The following is a 21,583-nucleotide window of genomic DNA, read 5'->3' as shown; positions in this document are numbered from 1 at the left end:
AGGAGGTTCTCCTATACCCTTGCCAAGTCTCCCCAGTTTAAAATTTTTTATTTATTTATTGAAAATGGGGTTTCACTACGTTGCCCAGGCTGGTCTCGAACTCCTGGGCTCAAGAGTTCCTCCCACCTCAGCCTCCCAAAGTGCTGGAATTACAGGCATGAACCACCACGCCCAGCCAGTTTCCCTTCTTGCTAACATCTTACATAATCTTAGTAAATGTGTCACAGCTGAAAAGTCAACACGGGTGCATTATTCTTAACTCCATTCTAGACTTCATTACAATTTCACCCGTCTCTCCATTTGTGTCCTCATTTACGATTTCTGTTCCAGGATCCCATCCAAGGTACCACACTGCATTTCGCTGTAGCATCTCCTGTCTCCTCTGATGTGTCCATTTCTCAGTCTTTCCTTAGTTTTCATGAACTTGGCAGTCTTAGGAGGAAACACTGCTCAGGTATTTTGCAGAATGTCCTCCAGTCTGGGTTTTTCTGGTGTATTTCTCACGATTAGGTTGGAGTTTGGGTTTCGGGGAAGAACACCGCAAAGCTGAAACGTCCTTCCTCCTTACATCATATCCAAAGTTGCATGGTAGCCACGTGGCTTCCTCGGTGATGTTGACCTTTATCACTTGGTTAGGGTGGTGTTTGCCAGGTTTCACCTCTTTCAAATTCGTGGGTTTTTTTCCTTCTCACACTTTCTTCTTTGGACGCAAACCACTAAGTCAAGCCCACATTTTGTGGGAGGTGGGAGGAGATGAGGAAGACTAAGCAGCTCCTCCCGGAGTCAGAGTGTCTACGCATACTACATGTGAGCAGCGACTGGCCGCGTGCCATAGCTCGTACTTGCCATCCAAGAACTTTGGGAGGCTTTTGGGGAGGACGGCTCGAGGCCAGGAGTTTGAGACTAGCCTAGGCGACTTAGCGAGACCCCATCTCTACAAAAAGTTTTCAAATTCTCTGGGTATAGCGGCATGTGACTGTAGTCCCAGCTACTTGGGAGGCTGAGGCAGGAGGATTGCTTGAGCCCGAGAGTTTGAAGCTGCAGTGAGCCATGACTGTGCCACTGCACTCTAGGCTGGGTGGCATTGCAAGACCCTGCCTGAAAAAAAAAACATGTAAGTAATAATCTTTCATTCTTGTGTGGCTCTGTATCCCCACTTTAAGGAAGTGGAAATGGAGGCCCAGAACAGTTAAATGTCTTTCCCACAGTGGCCAAGTAATCTATAAGACAACAGAGCTTAGGTTCAAACCTCCGTGGCTCTGCCCTCAAAGCCCATCCTTTTTTTTTTTTTTTGGAAACGGAGTTTTGTTCCTGTCACCCAGGCTGGAGTGCAATGGCGCGATCTCGGCTCACCGCAACCTCCGCCTCCCGGGTTCAGGCAATTCTCCTGCCTCAGCCTCCTGAGTAGCTGGGATGACAGGCACGCGCCACCATGCCCAGCTAATTTTTTGTATTTTTAGGAGAGACGGGGTTTCACCATGTTGACCAGGATGGTCTCGATCTCTCGACCTCGTGATCTCCCTGCCTCAGCCTCCCAAAGTGCTGGGATTACAGGCATGAGCCACCACGCCCAGCCAAAGCCCTGATTCCGTGTCTTTATTGTGAACAGTGCTGTGACGAACATACTAGTGCATGTGTCTTTTTGGTAGAACGAGTTCTTTTCTTTTGGATGTGCGCCCACGGGATTCCTGGGTCAAAGAGCAATTCTGTTTTCAGCTCCTTGAGAAATCTCCAAACTGCTTTCCACAGTGGTTGAACTAACTTACATCCTCGCTGACGGTGTATAAGCATTTCCTTTTCAACGCAGCCTTGCCAGCATCTGCTGTTTCTTGACTTTTTAATAATAACTGTTCTGACTGGTGCAAGTTGGTGTCTCTCTGTAGTTTTGATTTGCACTTCTCCGATGATTAGTGATGCTGAGCTGTTTTCATGTTTGTTGACCTTTTGTGTATCTTCTATTGCGTATTCTCTATTTGTTGAGACATTGTTCTCCTGGTTCTCTTTCAGTTCTTTTTCTATATTTCCTTTCACTTTCTGTCCATGCTTAAGACAGTTTATATAAAGTTTCTGTCTAATAATTCCTATGTCTGGGCTTCCTCAGCTCAGGGACAGTTTCTGTTCATTTCTTTTTTTCCTCTGAATTGACCTTTTTTTTTTTTTTTTTTTTTTTTGCATGCCTCATAATTTTTGGTGGAAGATTTGACATTTTGAGCATGATAATGTGGTAACTCTGGGAATCAGTTTCTCTCCTCCCCAGAATCTCTTGTTATTTCTTAAACAGCCCTATAGCGTGGGTTGCAATGATGACACTGGGTAAATTACCTTATCCACAATCGCCTTGGTAATAAATTGTGGAGTCAGGATTCAACGCCGATTCTCTACTCTATCCTTTCTAGTCTCATTTTATTCAGTATCCTAAAAATCTGAATCTTCCCCATGGCTTTACTCCCATTTCAGTGAATCTCAGATCTGTACCTCCAGCTCCCGCCTCTCTTGAATGGCAGATGACTAGATTTCCACCTACTTACAAACGCTATCACGAATTTCAAACTCAGGCAGGCTTCAAGTACATGTATCTTACTCTCCTGTTTCCCCGAATTTTCCCGACATTTTCTTCTGTCCCGTCGTTAGGAATCCCTTCCATTTCTCAGTTAAAGGACAGGACCATCCACCCACCTCTCCCAGATAAATCCAAGGCGAGCTTTTGGATTTATCCTCACGGGCCAAATCCCTCCTGAAATAGGAAACTGAAACCAACTCCTGAACCCTCGGGCTGATCTTGGAAGAGAAACCCCCGCCCGAGGTCGGGTGCCCCTCCCCACCTGGCGGACCGGATTTCAGGCGCGTGCCGGCGACCGTCCCCGCTAGGGACGCTGCGCCCGCCGGGTGCGGGGCGGGGTTCCGGCCGCAGCGGCCCCCGCCCAGCGCCCGGGTCAGGGAGAGCCTGGAAGCCGGAAGCAGCGAGAGCCAGCAGCGCCCAATCGCCCAGCGCGGGGAGCCGGCCGGATCCTCTGGCAGGTGCGTGGGCCCCGCGGGGTGGGGATGGGGGGTGGGGGGTGGGGGGCCGCCAAGGGTCCCTGGAGTCCTGGCCAGGAAGCGGCCCGCGCGCCCTGCGCGGCGCCTTCTCCGCCCGCGGCTGCGCCCCCGCCGTGCGCGGCGTCGGCGCTGTAGGCCTGACCCGGCCGTGGGGCGCGGGGTGGGCGCGGTGGTGCAGCCCGCGCCTTCGGGGACGGATGTCGCGGTGGTTCCGCTCTGCCCGGCGGTGCACCCGGGTGACGAGAAACTGGGTGGGGTGGGGGGGGCGCCCACCGGAGCGGGCACTCACACCCTGCGTCTCCGGACCCCTTGCCGTGTTCGAGAAAATGAGCGATGAGCAGTAGAAATCGGTGTTCCTTGTTTTCAGAAGGCCGAACGGCTTTCTCTCCTAAATCAAGAGGGTGGTTTGGTGAATAATCGGGATTATCTGACCTTGTGAGTCACCGGGAACCCAGTGATAGAAACAAAGTTGAAAACCTCTGACTTAAATAATTCCTGAGGGGAGGGCCGAATGATTCACCCAGGGACTGAGTTGATAGATCTCGGTGTCGAGAAAACCAAGGCACTGCGAAATATTCAAGCCCAAGCGCTTTCGATTCTGGACTGCCGGATGACAATAATTATATGACAATATCCAGGCACAGTGTGATGATAAAGTGGAAACTCGCTCTCAGTATATGCGTCATTTGATTCGATCATTTAATTACATAAACACTTATTCGGTCCTGTCTGTGTGCGTAGAGCTGCTTAATGCCATGCAGGACTGGAATCAAAGGAGTACTTTTGTTGTTTGGGGGTTTCATAATCCCAACAGGAAGGTGCATTACTGATGCCATTTGAGTCCAAAACGCAGATAGAGTCAGAAGGCTTTCTGGAATCGGGACTTGAAAATTCATGAGTGAAATCGTTCTTAGTAAGCAAGCTTTGACTGAATGCTCCCTGTATATCAAAAGTGATCTTAGTCTGCGGTGACTCATTTCGGAAGGCGGAGGCTCTAGAATCAAGACTGCCCAGAAAGGGACTCCTCGGGGTTGTCCGAGAGGAGGAAATGCTAGTGGAGCAGACAAAGACCTGTGAAGCGGGAGGCCACCTGATTCCACCTAGCCAATGGTTTTCTAGATAGAGCAGCCAGGAGTTTGTGAGGAGGCGTGCTGAGGGTGTCTTAGGAACTGGGGCTGGGCCCTGCCGTCTTTGGATGGAAGACCCTCCGTGAATGTTGTTTTGGGAAGAAGCTGGGAAGGGGCACAAGCTGGAGTGACCGTACAGATTTGTCTTAGATCAGGCGTCCGCAGACTTTTTACACAGGGGGCCAGTTCACTGTCCCTCAGACCGTGGGAGGGCCGCCACATACTGTGCTCCTCTCACTGACCACCAATGAAAGAGGTGCCCCTTCCTGAAGTGCGGTGGGGGGGGGGGCGGATAAATGGCCTCAGGGGGCCGCATGCGGCCCGCAGGCCAGAGTTTGGGGACGCCCGCCTTAGAGGATAACCAGCCCCTAGCCCGGTGTCTGCCACGGCTCATGTGTTGGTAATTGGCGCTGATGAAAATGTGAACTAACGGTATTTAGAGCACGCTTTTGAAACCAGGAGGAACTGGTGGCACGTGTCGGCTAGGAAGCTGTTAACCCAGCATTTTAGAGAGCGTCGAGACGACTCTACAGAAAGAGAGAAGTCAAGGCGTGACTGGAGATTTCACAAAAGCCAAAGTGTGCCTTTCCGTACCTCCCACGGAGCCGCAGGTGCTAAGAACAGCCGGGAGATTGACGTTTACAGTGTTTGTACTCTGGCCCAGGCACCGCAGCTCACACCTGGAACCCTAGCACTCCGGGCGGCTGAGGCAGGAGGATCCCTGGAGCCCAGGACTTTGTGAGCAGCCTGGGCAACATAGTAGACCCTGTCTGTACAAAAATTCGCTGGGCATGGTGGTGCAGGCCTGTGGTCCCAGCTACTAAGGAGGCTGAGGTGAGAGGATCGCCGGGAGAGAGGTCGAGGTTGCCGTGAGCTGTGACAGTGACCGACCGCACCACTGTACTCCAGCCTGGGAGACAGAGCCAGACCAAGTCTCGAATACAATGAAATGAGTATGCTTTGATTTCACAACTAAGATGGTTAAGATGGTAAATTTTACCTTCTGCACATTTGACCACCATTTTTTTTTTTTTTTTTTTTTTTTTTTTTTTTTGAGACGGAGTTTCGCTCTTGTTACCCAGGCTGGAGTGCAATGGCACGATCTCGGCTCACTGCAACCTCCGCCTCCTGGGTTCAGGCAATTCTCCTGCCTCAGCCTCCTGAGTAGCTGGGATTATAGGCACGCGCCACCATGCCCAGCTAATTTTTTGTATTTTTAGTAGAGACGGGGTTTCACCATGTTGACCAGGTTGGTCTCGATCTCTCGACCTTGTGATCCACCCGCCTCGGCCTCCCAAAGTGCTGGGATTACAGGCTTGAGCCACCGCGCCCAGCCTGACCACCATTTTTTTAAAGGCTAAAAAAATGTTTCTACTCCTTGATTCAGTAATTCCACTTCTGGCCATCTACTTTAAGAAAACAACGACAGAGATTTGGCCAAAAAATAGATGTACAAACGTTCTATTCCAAGTGTCTTTCTAATAGTGAACACTTTTTTTTTTTTTTTTTTTGAGATGGAGTTTCGCTCTTGTTACCCAGGCTGGAGTGCAATGGCACGATCTCGGCTCACCGCAACCTCCGCCTCCTGGGCTCAGGCAATTCTCCTGCCTCAGCCTCCTGAGTAGCTGGGATTATAGGCACGCGCCACCATGCCCAGCTAATTTTTTGTATTTTTAGTAGAGACGGGGTTTCACCATGTTGACCAGGTTGGTCTCGATCTCCCGACCTCGTGATCCACCCGCCTCAGCCTCCCAAAGTGCTGGGATTACAGGCTTGAGCCACCGCGCCCGGCCATAGTGAACACTTTTAAATCATGAAATATCTGATGACTTGCGGAAGGCTGAAATCAATGCAAAGCTTCTGTAACCGCTAAGAATACCTTCAAAGCATATTGAGTGGCATGGGAAGCACATCATTAAAAGCTAAATAAGCTGTGAAGATGAAAGTCCTTTTTTTTAAAAAAACTGAAATAAGAGCAACTCTCTATAGCATTAAATCCAGAATATTACTAATTTAGAAAATAGAATGATACAAGAAAGAATAATACCAGAAAAAAATTCTTAAAATATCAACAGTGGGGGCTGGGTGCGGCAGCTCACACCTGTACTCCCAGCACTTTGGGAGGCAAAGGTGGGTGGATAACTTGAACTCAGAAGTTGGAGACCATCCTGGCCAACATGGTGAAACCCCGTCTCTACTAAAAGTACAAAACTTCGCTGGGCGCGGTGGTTTGTGCCTGTAGTCTCAGCTACTCAGAGGCTGAGGCAGGAGATTACTTGAACCTGGGAGGCAGAAGGTTGTGGGGAGCTAAGATCCTGCCACTGCACTCCGGCCTGGGTCACAGAGCAAGACTGGCTCCAAAAAACAAACAAACATCAACAGTCGGGTGTTTTTTAAAAACAACTTTATTGACCATAATACGTACAACTATTATGTATCCAAAAAATGCTATTTAAAAAATGTATTGGGGTGCCATTTACATACCATTAAATTCACTGATTTTAATTGTACAATTCAATAATTGTTTTTCTTTTGAGATAGGGTCTCTATCGCCCAGGCCGGAGTACAGTGGCATGATCACAGCTCACTGTAGCCTGCACCTCCCAGGCTCAAGTGATCCTCCCACATATCTCCCGAGTAGCAGGGACCACTGGTGTGTGCCACCACACCCAACTAATTTTGGTATTTTTGGTAGAGATAGGGTTTCACCGTGTTGGCCAGGCTAGTCTCAAAACTCCTGGGTTCAAGTGACCCACTCTGCTTGCTCTCCCAAAGAGCTAGGGTTACAGGCATGAGCCACATTGTCTGGCCCAGTTCAAAATTTTTAACGATTGCCCACATTGTGCACCATCATTGCAGTCTACTTTTGAACATTTCCATCATTTTAGGTGCTTTTTCTTTTTTCTTCATAGTGATTAACTTTTCACACGAAAAAAATCGTTCCAACTTTGATTCGGTAGTACCACTCAAGTATTATCTTCTAAGAGGGTTGTAGGAGATGCAAACAAGGACTTGTGCTGTAAGGATGTTTATCGTAGCTTTTTATGAGACCAAAAATTCAAAATGATTTCATTTTCCAACAATAAATCACGTACGGTCCCTATCTGATAGCCTCTATGAAAAATGTTTTTCATTTCACCCTCCTATCTACGCACAGATGCTACTTAGTGAATGCAAGAGGCAGTGAACAAATGAAACTTGTACGTAACGTTATGGAAAAGGCAGAATTGCATCCAGAGACTTCAGTTTCACCCAACCTCAAATGAAAGATTGAAAAATAGGAATCCCTACTGTGTTCCTTCATCATGTCCTGGATGGGGGATACAGCACGGGGCGAGGAAGGGCTGGGCTCCCAGGGAGAGAGGGACTGTAATATATCACAGCATGTGTCAAGACTTAGAGGACCAAGCTGTGAGTTTCTTCCTCCTGAAGAAAAGGCCAGCGTGGCCAGGAGGGAATGGGACAGCCACTGGCCTTGAACCATGATAAGCAATTTGTATTTTCTTCGAAATGTGATTTTTTAAAAAATCAAGATTCCTCCAGGTAGAGTGTGGAGAAGAGATTGAACACGGGTGCAACAGGAGTGGGAGCCAGTGAGGAGGAGAGGGCATGGGCCAGGCTGGCAGCAGTTTCTATGGATGGGGGCCGTACTGGGGGCTGTGACGGAAGAGATACAGCTGGCAGAAGGGGGTGGGGTGCAGCGAGTCAAGAATAGCACCCAGTGGTTGCCTCCAGCCGAGAGGGGTGAAGAGGTCTAGGCTGAGGAGCTGGCGCCTCTGTGGTGCCAAGGAGACCCAGAGGTGAGGTGTCCGGGAGGCAGTGGCATTGTGTCCTCCATTGGAAGCCCAGGGAATGGGTACCACCATCCGACACACAGAGAGCAAAGGCACTAGGTCGGGCAGGGCCTCCGGCCTGTAGGAGTGGGAAGTCCAGGGGCAGGGAGAGCAAAGGAGAAACGCGGAGCGCAGTGGCGGTGCGGAGCGGCGGGCTTTCGGCGACTCCGCTTAGTCCCCGGACACGCGGGGCCCACCGCAGAGAGCCCGACCAGCCTGCCCAAACTGACACAGGACCCGGAACGCGATCCCAAAACTTACACGGGACCCGAACGCGATCCCAAAACTGACACAGGACCCAGAACGCGATCCCAAAACTTACACGGGACCCGAACGCGATGCCCAAACTAACACGGGACCCGAACGCCATCCCGAAACTAACACGGGACCCGAACGCCATCCCGAAACTAACACAGGACCCGAACGCGATCCCGAAACTAACACGGGACCCGAAGGCGATCCCGAAACTAACACGGGACCCAGAACGCGATCCCAAAGCTAACACGGGACCCGAACGCGATCCCCAAACTAACACGGGACCCGAACGCGATCCCCAAACTAACACGGGACCCGAACGCGATCCCAAAACTAACACGGGACCCAGAACGCGATCCCAAAGCTAACACGGGACCCGAACGCGATCCCAAAACTAACACGGGACCCGAACGCGATCCCAAAACTTACACGGGACCCGAACGCGATCCCAAAACTTACACGGGACCCAGAACGCGATCCCAAAACTAACACGGGACCCAGAACGCGATCCCAAAACTAACACGGGACCCGAACGCGATCCCAAAACTAACACGGGACCCGAACGCGATCCCAAAACTCACACGGGACCCGAACGCGATCCCAAAACTTACAGGGGACCCAGAACCGCGATCCGCAAACTAACACAGAACCCAGAACTGCGCGCTCTCCAAACTAACACTGGACTTGGAATGCGATCCCCTAACTCGCACAGGACCCAGAGCTGCGAGCCCAAACTGACACGGGCCCGGAACCGCTATCGCCAGACTTACTCAGCACGTGGAACCGCGATCCCCAGACTAACACAGGACTTGGAACCGGTGCAGCCAAACAGCAGCTTACTTGGCAGGGAGCCTGTTGGACGTGACTCCTTGCTGCTTTTTTTTTTTTTTTTTTTTTTTTGGAGACACGGTCTAGCTTTGTAGCCCAGCCTGGAGTGCAATTGAGTGATCTCGGCTCACTGCAACCTCCACCTCCCGCGTTCAAGCAATTGCCCTTCCTCAGCCTCCTGAGTAGCTGGGACTACAGGCGCCTACCATTACACCTGGCTAATTTTTGTATTTTTAGTAGAGACGGGGTTTCACCCTGTTGGCCAGGGTGGTCTTGATCTCCTGACCTTGTGATCTGCCTGCGTCTGCCTCCCAAAGTGCTGGGATTACAGGCGTGAGTCACCGCGCCTGGCCTGTTTTGTTTTCTGAGACAGAGTCTTGCTCTGTGGCCAGGCTGGAGTGCAATGGCGTGAGCTCAGCTCACTGCAGCCTCTGCTTGGGTGCGTGTGTGCGTGCGCGCGCCCGCGCGCGCCTTTAACTCTTGCCTTTCCTTGGAAACCTAACACCCGGAAGGCAGAGGTTGCAGCGAGGGGAGATCTGACACCTCACTCCAGCCTGGACAACAGAGTGAGACCCTGTCTCAAAGGAAAAAGAAAGAAGAAGAAGAAAGGCTGGGTGCGGTGGCTTGGCCTGGGTTCAAGCGATACTCCTGCCTCAGCCTCCCAAGTAGCTGGGATTATAGGCTCCCGCCACTGCACTTGGCTCAGGTTTGTATTTTTAGTAGAGACAGGGTTTCACCATGTTGGCCAGAATGGTCTCCATCTCCTGGCCTCCTGGATCCACCCACCTCAGCCTCCCAAACTGCTAGGATTACAGGCATGAGCCACCGCGCCTGGCCTTTCTTTTTTTTTTTCTTTGAGACAGGGTCTCACTCTGTTGCCCAGGCTGGAGTGAGGTATCAGATCTCCCCTCACTGCAACCTCTGTCTTCCGGGTGTTAGGTTTCCAAGGGAAGGCAAGGGTTAAAGAAAGACACACACACACACACACACACACACACACACACACACACACACGAGAGAGAGAGAGAGAGAGAGAGAGAGAGAGCGAGCGCGAGCGAGCTGGACAGCAACTATCCAGCATGAAACCAGCAAATGATGGACAGAAAGCCTGCATTTGCCATCAAGCCCTCCCTTCTCTCGTGCTCTGTGTGTGTGTGTGTGTGTGTGTGTGTGCGCGCGCGCTGTGTGTGTGTGTGCTGTGTGTATATATGTCTTTCTTTAACCCTTGCCTTCCCTTTGAAACCTAACACCCAGAAGGCAGCTGTGAGCCCAGATCTGCCACAGCACTCCAGCCTGGGAGACAGAGTGAGACCCTGTCTCAAAAGAAAAAAAAAGGCCGGGCGCGGTGGCTCAAGCCTGTAATCCCAGCACTTTGGGAGGCTGAGGCGGGTGGATCACGAGCTCGAGAGATCGAGACCATCCTGGTCAACAAGGTGAAACCCCGTCTCTACTAAAAATACAAAAAATTAGCTGGGCGTGGTGGCGCGTGCCTGTAATCCCAGCTACTCAGGAGGCTGAGGCAGGAGAATTGCCTGAACCCAGGAGGCGGAGGTTGCGGTGAGCCGAGATCGCGCCATTGCACTCCAGCCTGCGTAACAAGAGCGAAACTCCGCCTCAAAAAAAAAAAGTAGGGGGAGGCTGGCCCAGTAGCTCACGCCTGCACCTGCCATCTCAGCATTTTGAGAGGCCGGGGCAGGCGGATCACTTGAGATCTGGAGTTCGCGACCAGCCTGGCCAACATGGCAAAACTCTGACTCTGCTAAAAATACAAAAATGAGCCAGGCATTATGGTGGGCGCCTGTAATCTCAGCTACTTGGGAGGCTGAGGTAGGAGAATCGCTTGAATCCAGGAAATGGAGATTGCAGTGAGCTGAAATCATACCAGTGCATTCCGGCCTGGGCGACAGAGCGACTCTGTCTCAAAAAAAAAAAAAAAAAAAAAAATTGAAAAATAGTTACCGGAAATTAAACCCAACATTTCACCATGTATTAGTTTATTGTTAAATACATATTTCAGAGCAAAATATGCTAATTTTTCTTAAAAGTAATTCATTTCTGTATGTGAGAATGTACGGTACGGGAAAAGAATTAAATGAACACAAACTGGGTGCAGTGGCTCACACCTGGAATCCCAGCATTTTGGGAGGCTGAGGCAGGCGGATTCCTTGAGGTCAGAAGTTTGAGCGCAGCCTGGCCAACATGGTGAAACCTTGTCTCTACTAAAACTACAAAAATTAGCCACACGTGGTGGTGCATGCCTGTAGTCCCAGCTTCTTGGGAGGCTGAGGTGAGGAAGCTGAGGCAGGAGAATCACTGAAACCAGGGAGGCGGAGGTTGCAGTGAGTCGAGACTGTGCCTCTCCACTCCAGCCTGGATGACAAAGTGAGATTCCATCTCCAAAAAAAAAAGAATTACATTAACCCAACTGCAGAATAGATATGTGTATCCACACACATACATAATCCATTTAAATGCAGTGGTATATTTTTATTTCCAGTTGTTCCGTTTTCCCCCAGAATGTCTTCACAGAAACCCACATGATAAGTCTTTCGGAATGCATAGAATTATATATATATAGATATGGTTTCACTATCACATAATGTTAATTTTGAGTTTAGAAATAAAAGCTTCCATGTTCTTGAGTCACACGCTTGATGTATAACTGAAATCTGTCATGTTTTTATTAAGATGTATATGATAAAGAGCCTATACGAAGGGGTTTTTGGTGTTGTAATATCAGCCATAAAAGCTAGAAATGATTCTTAAACCAACACACATGTTGCAAGCTAGGATGTTATACTTCGTGATGTTCAATGTATAACATGATGACACTATCTTTCTTAAGATAAGATTTTCCCATGGTTTGCATATATAATAATTCTAAATTCACTGTCAATTATGTTTACCTACGAGTCCTTAAAACCTTTTTTCCCTACAGGATGATGATGGGCATCTTTGCCAATTGTGTCTTCTGTTTGAAAGTGAAGTACTTACCTCGGCGGCAGAAGAAAAAGCTACAAGCTGACATTAAGGAAAACGGTGGAAAGTTTTCCTTTTCCTTCAATCCTCAGGTATTTCCAAATCTCATCAACGACAGTGCGATAAAACACGGTGCATTCAGGGAAGAGGGGGCACGGTTAGTAGAGGAAGCGAAGATTAGCAGCAGGAGGCAGGGAGTGAGCGACTCCAAGTTCATCAGGAGAGACTGTGACGTGGCCCATTGGGAGGCTGGGCCCCAAGAGGCAGAGGAAGGAGGCCCAGGCCAGCCCTGTCCTCTCTCTGTTCCCTGAACTCTGCAGGACAGTCCCACATGTCCTATGAAGCAGGATATGACTAGAGCACAGCCAAATAGAAACATAGAATTTCAACCCAGCCAAATCTGTCCTTGAAGGGGAAAGTCATAGCGCACAGGATTGGCAAAAAGCACACTGTCACTCACCAGCACGTCAACGCTGGAGCGATAGACGGGTAAGCCAGGTTCCTGGGGGCAGAGACGTGCAGTGAGGCTCGTCTTTGCAGCATAGCTTGTGCTGTCTTTGTTCCTTTAAAGGCTGCAGGAAGCTACCTTCCATCCCTTGCACTTGTAGGGCTGGCAGTTCAGATAATAGGATTTTATACCTGGATGAAATCTCGCAAATCATTCAGTCTAATCTCTTTTTTTTTTTTTTAACCGCCTCTTTGAAAGAACTAAAAATAGAAATCCAAAGACTAGGCGCCAGGCCGGCCTGCACCGTCTCTGAACTTCGGCCCTGGGGCTTGGCCCGTAATGAGCCTCATCTGTTCTGTGCAGTGGGTTCAACTCCAGCTGAATACTAGAAATGCAATGTCCCCGTTTCCTTCCAATTCACGTAGAATTGTATATTCTTCCCCTACACGGCTTCCCATACTGAGCTGTCTCACCGTCTCTCTGGACAGATGAGTAAAGTGTACCCGCTCCCCTTCTCAGTTTGTCTTCTGTGTGGAGAACGGTTTCTCCTTTTTGGAAACTCACAGACTGTGAGTGCAACCTGGCGGAAGATGTACAGAAACATTTGAAATGCGCATGCCAGCTCCTGTGAAGAAGGAGGCAGCTCTAGATGTCATGACGAGGAACGATCGCCAAGATAAATTCAGTGGAAAGGGCAGCACAGAAGAGACCGAGTAGCACGGTGCCACGTGTCTACGCATAGTGTCGCTCAAGCAGGATACGTGAGGAGCAAGTGCCAGCGGGTGCCTCTGGGGAGAGGAGCTGGGGACACCAGTGGGGAAGAAATTCACATGTCGGCCGGGCGCGGTGGCTCAAGCCTGTCATCCCAGCACTTTGGGAGGCCGAAGCGGGTGGATCGTGAGGTCCAGAGATCGAGACCATCCCGGTCAACCTGGCGAAACCCCGTCTCTCCTAAAAATACAAAAAATGAGCTGGGCATGGTGGCACGTGCCTGTGGTCCCAGCTACTCAGGAGGCTGAGGCAGGAGAATTGCCTGAACTCGGGAGGCGGAGGGTGCGGTGAGCAGAGATCGCGCCATTGCACTCCAGCCTGGGTAACGAGAGCGAAACTCCGTCTCAAAACAAAAAAGAAGAAATTAACGTCATTATTATTTTTTTTTCTCTCTATTCTACGGTGTGAATTTACTATTTATTAAAAACTAAATAAAATAATAAGCTGGACATGGTGGCTCATGGGTGTAAACCCAGTACTTTGGGGAGGCTGAGGTGGGAGAATCACTTGAGGCCAGGAGTTCAAGACCGGCCTGATCAACATAGCGAGACCCTATCGCTACCAAAAAAAAACAAGATTTTTTAAAAATTACAAAATACATGAATAACCTTTGAACCCCCCTTTCTACTACCAAGAAAATAATTGAACAAGTGCACAGAGATGTGTACATGAGGATAATTATCACAGCACTGTTTACAATAGTGAAAATTTAGAACTAACCTCTAGGGTTAATTACTTATGATACATTCATATCTAGACTCTGTTGATTTTTTTAAATGTTTCTGTTACTAGAAACCGTGTGACTTATAGAGGTTTTTAGAAGTTTGAGAGAAATTATCGCCCACTACCTTAAAACAAGGCTTTTTAAGAGTGAAAATTACAGACACAGATAACTTTCGATGTTTTTACTGATGTGTAATGTACTGACTCTTTCTTTCTTAGTGCACACATGTAATCTTAGACAATGCTGATGTTCTGAGTCCGTACCGACTGAATTCTATCCAAAAGAACCACGTTCATATTGCAAACCCAGACTTTATATGGGAATCTATCAGAGAAAAGAGACTCCTGGATGTAAAGAATTATGATCCTGATAAGCCCCTGGATGTCACAGCGCCTCCCGATCAGAAGACGAGCGGTCCTGGTAGGTATTTCGTAGCAAGCTCTTGCCGTATCATAGGTGCTATAGTACACACTTGGGTTTGTCAAAGATACGATAGACAGATCATTGTCCCGAAATACGCAAAAACCATGAGACTTAGGACTTGAGAACATGCACAGAAAACTAGAGGACAGAAGACCACTTTAGCAATAGACATAGATTTCTTGGTATCCAGCCTAGTAGCATCCGATTCAAACTGGCCACAAAACATGGATCATCTCAGAAAACCTGACGGCGATTCTAACGAGGAGGAAGGAAACGCCTTTGTGTCCAGCCGTGATCACTACACCCTCGGGACCGGAAATGTGGATGACCAGCGTTTCGCTTCAGAAATTCTTTCCAGCCGGGCGCGGTGGCTCAAGCCTGTCATCCCAGCACCTTGGGAGGCCGAGGCGGGTGGATCACGAGGTCGAGAGATCGAGACCATCCTGGTCAACGTGGTGAAACCGCGTCTCTACTAAAAATACAAAAAAAAAAACCTAGCTGGGCGTGGTGGCGCGTGCCTGTCATCCCAGCTACTCGGGAGGCCGAGGCGGGAGAATTGCCTGAGCCCAGGAGGCGGAGGTTGCGGCGAGCCGAGATCGCGCCATTGCACTCCAGCCTGGGTAACAAGAGCGAAAACTCCGTCTCAAAAAAAAAAAAAAAAAAAAAAAAAAGAAATTCTTTCCAAACAAAAGATTGTCTCCCCAAAAGAAACATATTTTCTTTACCAACCAAGATTTTATTTTGCAATCTGTCCAAGAAGAAAGGCTTTCCACATAAGAAATGCTCCTCTCCCTGCGTGTTCCTCACATGTACCCCAAAACATAAAATGCAATTAAAACAAAACAAAAGAAACGCACTCTTGCTGAGTCGCATCAAAAATCAAACAGTTCTGATAAATATCAGCTTACAGTAAGCACATGGTATGTGTCAGATATGTAATGACTGGGCAAGGGCGGAGCCTCCTTAGACGATCGTCCAGAAATGCTGCTGCAGTCATCAGACTTTCTCAATGTCCCAGCAAATGATAGTCATCACAGAAATAGGCAAAACGGTAGACTCTTTTCACATTGAAAACATATTGTATGACAGCCAGCATAATTTATTCCGATTCCAAATCACTACAGATATCCCGATGGTCTTTGGAATCTCGACAGTAATTAAAACCGGACAGAAGTCCTTGAATGAAGAGTTGTTCCTAGGTATCACAATACTATAGATAGCGTCACTGTTTCCCTGAATGAAAACGATGAAGAAAAGCTCGTGTAGAGCCCTGGAGTTTCCCTCCTCTAAGTTAGAACGTCTCCAGCTCCTTCACTCGTGAGGTGCCGGCTCTCAGGAACTCATTCTGATCCTGCGCACTTCAAGAGGAAAGTGCCAACTGCAAACTGTCTGGCTATCAATGAGTTTCAAATAATCTCGGAGGAGAATTCTCCTGACATGCCTATTAAAACGGAATTCGAGTCTGTTCTATCTTACAACGCTGTGCCTTCCTCTCACAGTGTCACACCCTTCTCCTTTCCCACTGGGTTGTCCTTGGATCACCAAAACTATAATTCATTTAAGGATATGTTTATGAATCAACAATTCCAGCACTTAGGTTAACTACTGATGAGCCTCTGAGCAGTCAACAAGTGTGCTGTTTGCTTTATTTCTAGAAGCAAAAACCGACGACGTATGCCTGGACAGCGCTGCAGAGGAGGAAGACACCGTGGAACTCGATGAGTAATTTCCCTCTTTCTGATTCCTAGGACTCCACAGAGTTTGCAAAATCTTGTGTAAACCTCAAGCACAGTATTAAAATTCTATTTGTAGACTTTTCTATATTTTAATTTGAGTATCTAACTCTTTACTGATTTTTTTGAGACTTTTTACTTCAACTAGTATAATGAGCATTATTTTTTTTTTCCTTTTCTTTTTTTTTTTTTTTTTAAGACGGGGTTTTACCATGTTGGTCAGGCTGGCCTTGAACTCCCGACCTCAGGTGATCCGCCCGCCTTGGCCTCCAAAGTGCCTGGATTACAGGTGTGAGCCACCACGCCCGGCCTTGTGATCATTATTTTTATCTTCTCAGTCTTATGTGAGATTGGATGCAATGATTAAATTAATTGATTTTTAAAAAGAAAAGACAGTGATGATGAGATTTGGGTAGCCTCTCATCCTATTACTTTTCTGATCAATCTTTAGAGTTTGTTACTTTTGCCTGATAGTTTCAAAAATGGAAATAACAACAGCCTTCCTCAAATGGAGTGTGTAAGTCTAAAGTTCTCGATGGCTGCTGAAAGCATCCCCAAAACATCAGGTTAATTAGACATCACATTCAGTCTTGTTCTATTTGTTACTAATCATGTTTACAGAGAAGAGAATCCAAAATGAAAACCACAGATTATGAGAAGTCTGACTCCTTTATTTTAGAGATGATGGACTGTGGTCCGCAGAGGAGTGACATAGCTCCTGAGAGTCAGACCCAAAGCGAACACAAGTAGCCCGTCCCCAGAGTGTGGCCCACTTCTCTCTGCCTCTGCCTGTGCCGCACGGACACCATCTTCCAGTGCAGAAGCTACGGCCCTGGGCATCTGAGCTGGAGAAGGATGCAGAGGAGGCATCCAGCTCATTTCCAATGATCTTTTCACAGTTTCTCCCTCAGGAGGCCTTAGGTACTTACCGTGTATGTTGTAAGAAATCTATCATCTATTTTATAAGGATCTACAAGAAACAAGCTATGAAATTCTGTTGAGCCTACAATCCATTGTAATGTTAAAATGTTAATTACACACCTTACACATTTCAGGTTTTCGGCAGAGAAGGTTGACATTTCCCGTCTTCCTCGAGATTTCGACGTCGCAAAATATAACACCTTGGAGAAAGTAAGAATCTGATTTCTAGTTAGAAACAAAGAAAAAAACAACAAAAAGCCTGTTTGAAGGTCATCGTTTTGAACAATCGTACATCTCTTACATGTCGTATTTCTTAAAATAGGAACTGATTTCCGTATTTGTTTCTCTATTTCGGGGGAGACCGAGTCTCGCTGTGTTGCTGCTCTGGAATCCCCAGGCTCAAGCCCTCCTCCCGCCTCAGCCTCTCACAGTGCTCGGGTCACAGGCAGGAGCCGCTGCGCCCGGAGCCAGTTCTTACCGGCCAAGGCAATGCTTATGTTTAGAACTTAATATCTACATTTTTAGTATTTATATTATAAAAGTAATGCATGCTCATAGCAAACATCGTAAACAGTAGAAAATACAAATACGGCATTAAAAATAACAGTCTCTTCCCTGTTATTAACAGTGTCTTGTATTTAGAAAGGGAAGGTTTGACACTCAGTAGGCATACTATGTTGCATTTCCATTCCTTTTGCATTAGAAAGAAAAACAATTTTTTTTTTTTTTTTTTACAAAGTCACGCAAATGAAAATCAACACTAGCGTCTGGTGTGGCGTCACTCACCTATGCTCCCAGCTACTCGGGAGGTGGCAACAGGTGGATCTCTTGAGCCCAGGAGTTTGAGGCCATCCTGGGCGACACGGCAAGACCTCTGTCTCTAAAATATCTATACAGATATAAGTTGACCCTAGCCTTCAAAGTGATGTTTCATTTGTATTTTTAGATATGTTAATAAGACATCATTTGAAAATAACATTTTCCTCCTTGATAAAGAAAACACGAAAAATGGTACGGTATAAACACACACAGATCTATCTCTGGTGAAAACACGGGAGAGAAACACGCCAAAATCTTCATAGGGATTGTGTTGCCGTCATAGGATTTCGGGTGATTTTAATTTTCTTCTTGATACCTTTCGGTATTTTCTAAATTGTATCTCTCAATGAACATACATTATTTTATCATTATAGTCAACATTTTCGAATGGCAAATGGCATTGGATGTTTCGAGAGTGCAGCTTCTGAAAGCACATCCCCTTTTCCAGGTGGGAATGGCGGGAGGCCGGGAAGCCGTGCTGGTGGAGCTGCAGTGTTCCCGGGACGCCAGGGACTGTCCTTTCCTGATATCCTCACACTTCCTCCTGGCTGACGGCATGCAGGTAAGGCTGTTTAGATCGATTCCTATGCGTTTGCTGACCTCTGTTCAGAACTCATTTCAGTGAACCAGCCATCCTGCCAACTTTTTTCTTCTTACCCGGTGTCCTGGCTCAGGCTGCCGTTAATACACGCAACGGGCCGGGGAGCTTAAACAACAGACATTGATTTCTCACGGTGCTAGAGACTGGAAGTCCAAGGTCAAAATGTGGCAGAGTTTATTTCTTCTGAGGTCAGGCCTCTCTCTTTGGCTTCTAGATGGCTGTCTTCTTGCTGTGCCCTCACATGGTCTTCCACCTGTGGGCATCTGTGCCCTCATCTCTTCGCATGAGGATAGCAGTCATGTTGGATCGGGGCCTACCCCTGTGATCTCTCATTCGTTAATCAATTACCTCTTTAAAGGCTCTGTCGCCAAACACAGTCCCGTGTTTGAGGTTCTGGGACTGAGGACTTCAGCAGATGCACTTGGTAGGGGTTCGGTTCAGCCGTAACACGTGGCAAATAATTTTGCAAAGGGGAAATGTGTTCCCTTTGGGAGTATGGGGGGTGAGGACCTCACCCCCGAGTAGATCAGCACTAGAAGGGAATGGTCACTGGGGGCAGGGTGTATAGCAGTTCTGCTCTTGTTCCACATCCCCTACAGGATAGTTTCCTGACGTTTACACCTCTGAAAGCATCCCACTGAAACACTTCATTAAGCATCTGTTATGTATCAAGCAATCTACTAGGGCTGGCACTCAGAGCTTCAGAAAAGCTTCACATCTTGACTCTCAGAAATCACTGTCTAGAAAGAGCTAACACTCATCATTGCAATCCACAGTGACGGCTCCACTTCTGAATATGTCTATGAAGTATTGAGGGCTCAAGGTCACAGAGCCCTGGGAACAACAAGGGAGGCTTTGCAGAGGCCGTGACCTTTGCCCTAGGTCAGTGTCAGGTCAAGAGCACAGCTCCGGTCTAAAACAATCGTGAGAGAAAAATAAATTCAGAATTAATACCTGAAGTTTAAATACAATGTCGCAACACCTACCGGGATCCTTTATCGAGTAGACATTCAGAGTTACAGATCTTCCCCCGGACCCCCGGCTGGCCGAGACACAGTCTTCCTTTCTTGCCCAGGCTGGAGTGCAGCGGCACGATCTTGGCTCACTGCCACCTCCACCTCCTGGGTTCCAGCGATTCTGCTGCCTCCGCCTCCTGAGTAGCTGAGATGACAGGCACGTGCCACCACGCCCGGCCCATTTTTGTGTGTTCACCACGTTTGCCAGGCTGGTTTGGAACTCCTGACCTCGTGATCCACCTGCCTTGGTCTCCCAAAGTGCTGAGACTACAGGCATGAGCCGCCATGCCCAGCCTACAGATCTGTCTTGGGCCGGGGAGCAGTCACTTCCCAGTGGGAGTGGCCCTCACAAAGGTCCACACAGGCTCCGGGAGCTTTTCCCTCCGCTTCCACTCCGGGTGTCAGCTCAGGTACAAGAGAAGGAAACTCACATCAGCTGGATGTGAGATCCACTTGACTCGGAAGCCCCCCCCCCCACAGAAGCCCGTCGCTCCTGTTGCGTTGTTTTGGGTTCCCGACGCCCTCGGGGGACATACCCAGTTATATGAGTCTCTGCTCTCAGGCAAGCCCAGAGCCTGGCTTTCCCACCATTGAACCCTCAGGCTCAATGCAGTCTATCAATGAGAGGCCACAATGACATCAGCAGTTTTGCCTGCTGTTACGGCGGACATGCCATCTTTATCAGATTTCCATGGAAACAGAGCAAGAAAGCGAATCCATGGTCAGATTGTCCAAGAAGGAGAAGCGTTTTTGTTCACTTTGTACCCCGAGATGTATACTGTACTTTGTGGAGGATTTCGTTGTTCGGGCAAAGAGTAAGTAACGACGAAGTGAAAAAACCTGACCGAATGTGTGATTGTTTTCTGCATTGAGAAAGGAAACTGTAGCACGGTAGAGGCCAGGACATCCCTCAGGGTGCCTTCCTCCCTTAGCAAGCCTGAGTCTTGAGTCTGCACAGAGTGCCCCTTGGGTGAGCCCGGTTTGCTGAGCAGAGGAGCCTTGAGAGCAGTGAGCCTCAGCCAGCTGTTCTGCTGAAGAGGATTTTCCAGCTTGCCCTTCGGCCACATAAAACCATGTCGTTGGAAATCTTCCAAAATGATGTGAAATTCGACCTTCTTCAATGGAGTGACTTCAACAGGCACTTCTTTTGACCAAGTTTCAGAGGCATCCCGCAGCCCCCCTGTCCGAGAGGGCAGCTGATCCTAAGTAGAGTGGCTTCCCGGGGGCCACACCCCCAAGCGGGGGCTCGGCTGACCCCTACAACAACACCAGGGCTCCGAGTCGGGGCAAGCTCTCCCAGATTCTCTGGGGTTCATGTGAGGATCACCGCCCACTACAGGGGCAGGAGTTTCCCAGAAGAGCGGAAGGTGCTGCCTCCATCGACAGTTTGGGATGAGGGAGGAGCCGGGGCCTTTCTTCAACACAGGGGCAACCGAAGAGCTTTCCGCTGGGATTTCATTTTTGCCGTGTGCCTGTCTCTCACAGTTGTTCCTGTCTGAAGTATTTTTCTTTTCTTCCCCTCCCTTGATTTATTTTTCTCATTTCCAAAAAGCTGGAAAGCCAGATTTCAAAGCTAATTAGAATGATTTGTAAACAGTCCGTAGGCTTGGAAGGAAGCTTTGAGTGACTCTCCGGTGAAACAAATGATCTTTTCTGTCTGCTGTGCTTTCTGGAGCTTTTTCCCCTTTACCTCCACATTGTAGTCTTTTTTAGTAAGATCGATGGCTCACGCATATCAGCCCAGCACTTTGGGAGGCCGAGGTCGGTGGATCACAAGGTCGATAGATGGAGACCATCCTGGCCCACATGGTGGAACCCCGTCTCTGCTAAAAATACAAACAGTAGCTGGGTGTGGTGGTACACATCTGTGGTCCCAGCTACTAAGGAGGCTGAGGCAGAAGAACCGCTTCAACCTGGGAGGCAGAGTTACCGTGAGCCAGGATGGTGCCATTGCACTCCAGCCTGGCAGCAGAGTGAGACAACGTCTCAAAAAAAAAAAGAAAGAGTTTAAAATTTTAGTAATTCTGGTCGAGCACGGCGGCTTATGCCTGTAATCCCAGCACTTTGAG

At 48.4% G+C, this 21,583-nt stretch overlaps 1 protein-coding gene across 6 annotated transcripts in view; it reads left to right on the top strand.

Moving 5' to 3' along the window:
* The first annotated feature begins 2,872 nt into the window (after window positions 1–2,872).
* Window positions 2,873–21,583, top strand: part of LOC120365728 (protein mono-ADP-ribosyltransferase PARP4) — a 96,637-nt gene continuing 77,926 nt past the window's right edge. The window contains exons 1-6 of one of the 6 annotated variants that reach the window (XM_074387957.1): window positions 2,873–3,018; window positions 12,018–12,150; window positions 14,220–14,421; window positions 16,080–16,146; window positions 17,213–17,288; window positions 18,346–18,459. In XM_074387957.1, coding sequence (XP_074244058.1) covers window positions 12,019–12,150; window positions 14,220–14,421; window positions 16,080–16,146; window positions 17,213–17,288; window positions 18,346–18,459 — 591 coding nt within the window. In that variant the 5' untranslated portion in view covers window positions 2,873–3,018; window position 12,018. Of the gene's footprint in view, window positions 3,019–12,017; window positions 12,151–14,219; window positions 14,422–16,079; window positions 16,147–16,869; window positions 17,097–17,212; window positions 17,289–17,328; window positions 17,348–18,345; window positions 18,460–21,583 lie in introns of those variants that run through there. The other 5 variants (XM_074387956.1, XM_074387960.1, XM_074387959.1 and 2 more) reach the window with 5 other exon arrangements.

The sequence above is a fragment of the Saimiri boliviensis genome, chromosome 16 (assembly GCF_048565385.1).
Source record: "Saimiri boliviensis isolate mSaiBol1 chromosome 16, mSaiBol1.pri, whole genome shotgun sequence".
In the NCBI taxonomy this organism is placed as follows: domain Eukaryota; kingdom Metazoa; phylum Chordata; class Mammalia; order Primates; family Cebidae; genus Saimiri; species Saimiri boliviensis.
Note: the sequence above shows the minus strand (reverse complement) of the source record. Positions and strands in the feature narration are given on the sequence as shown.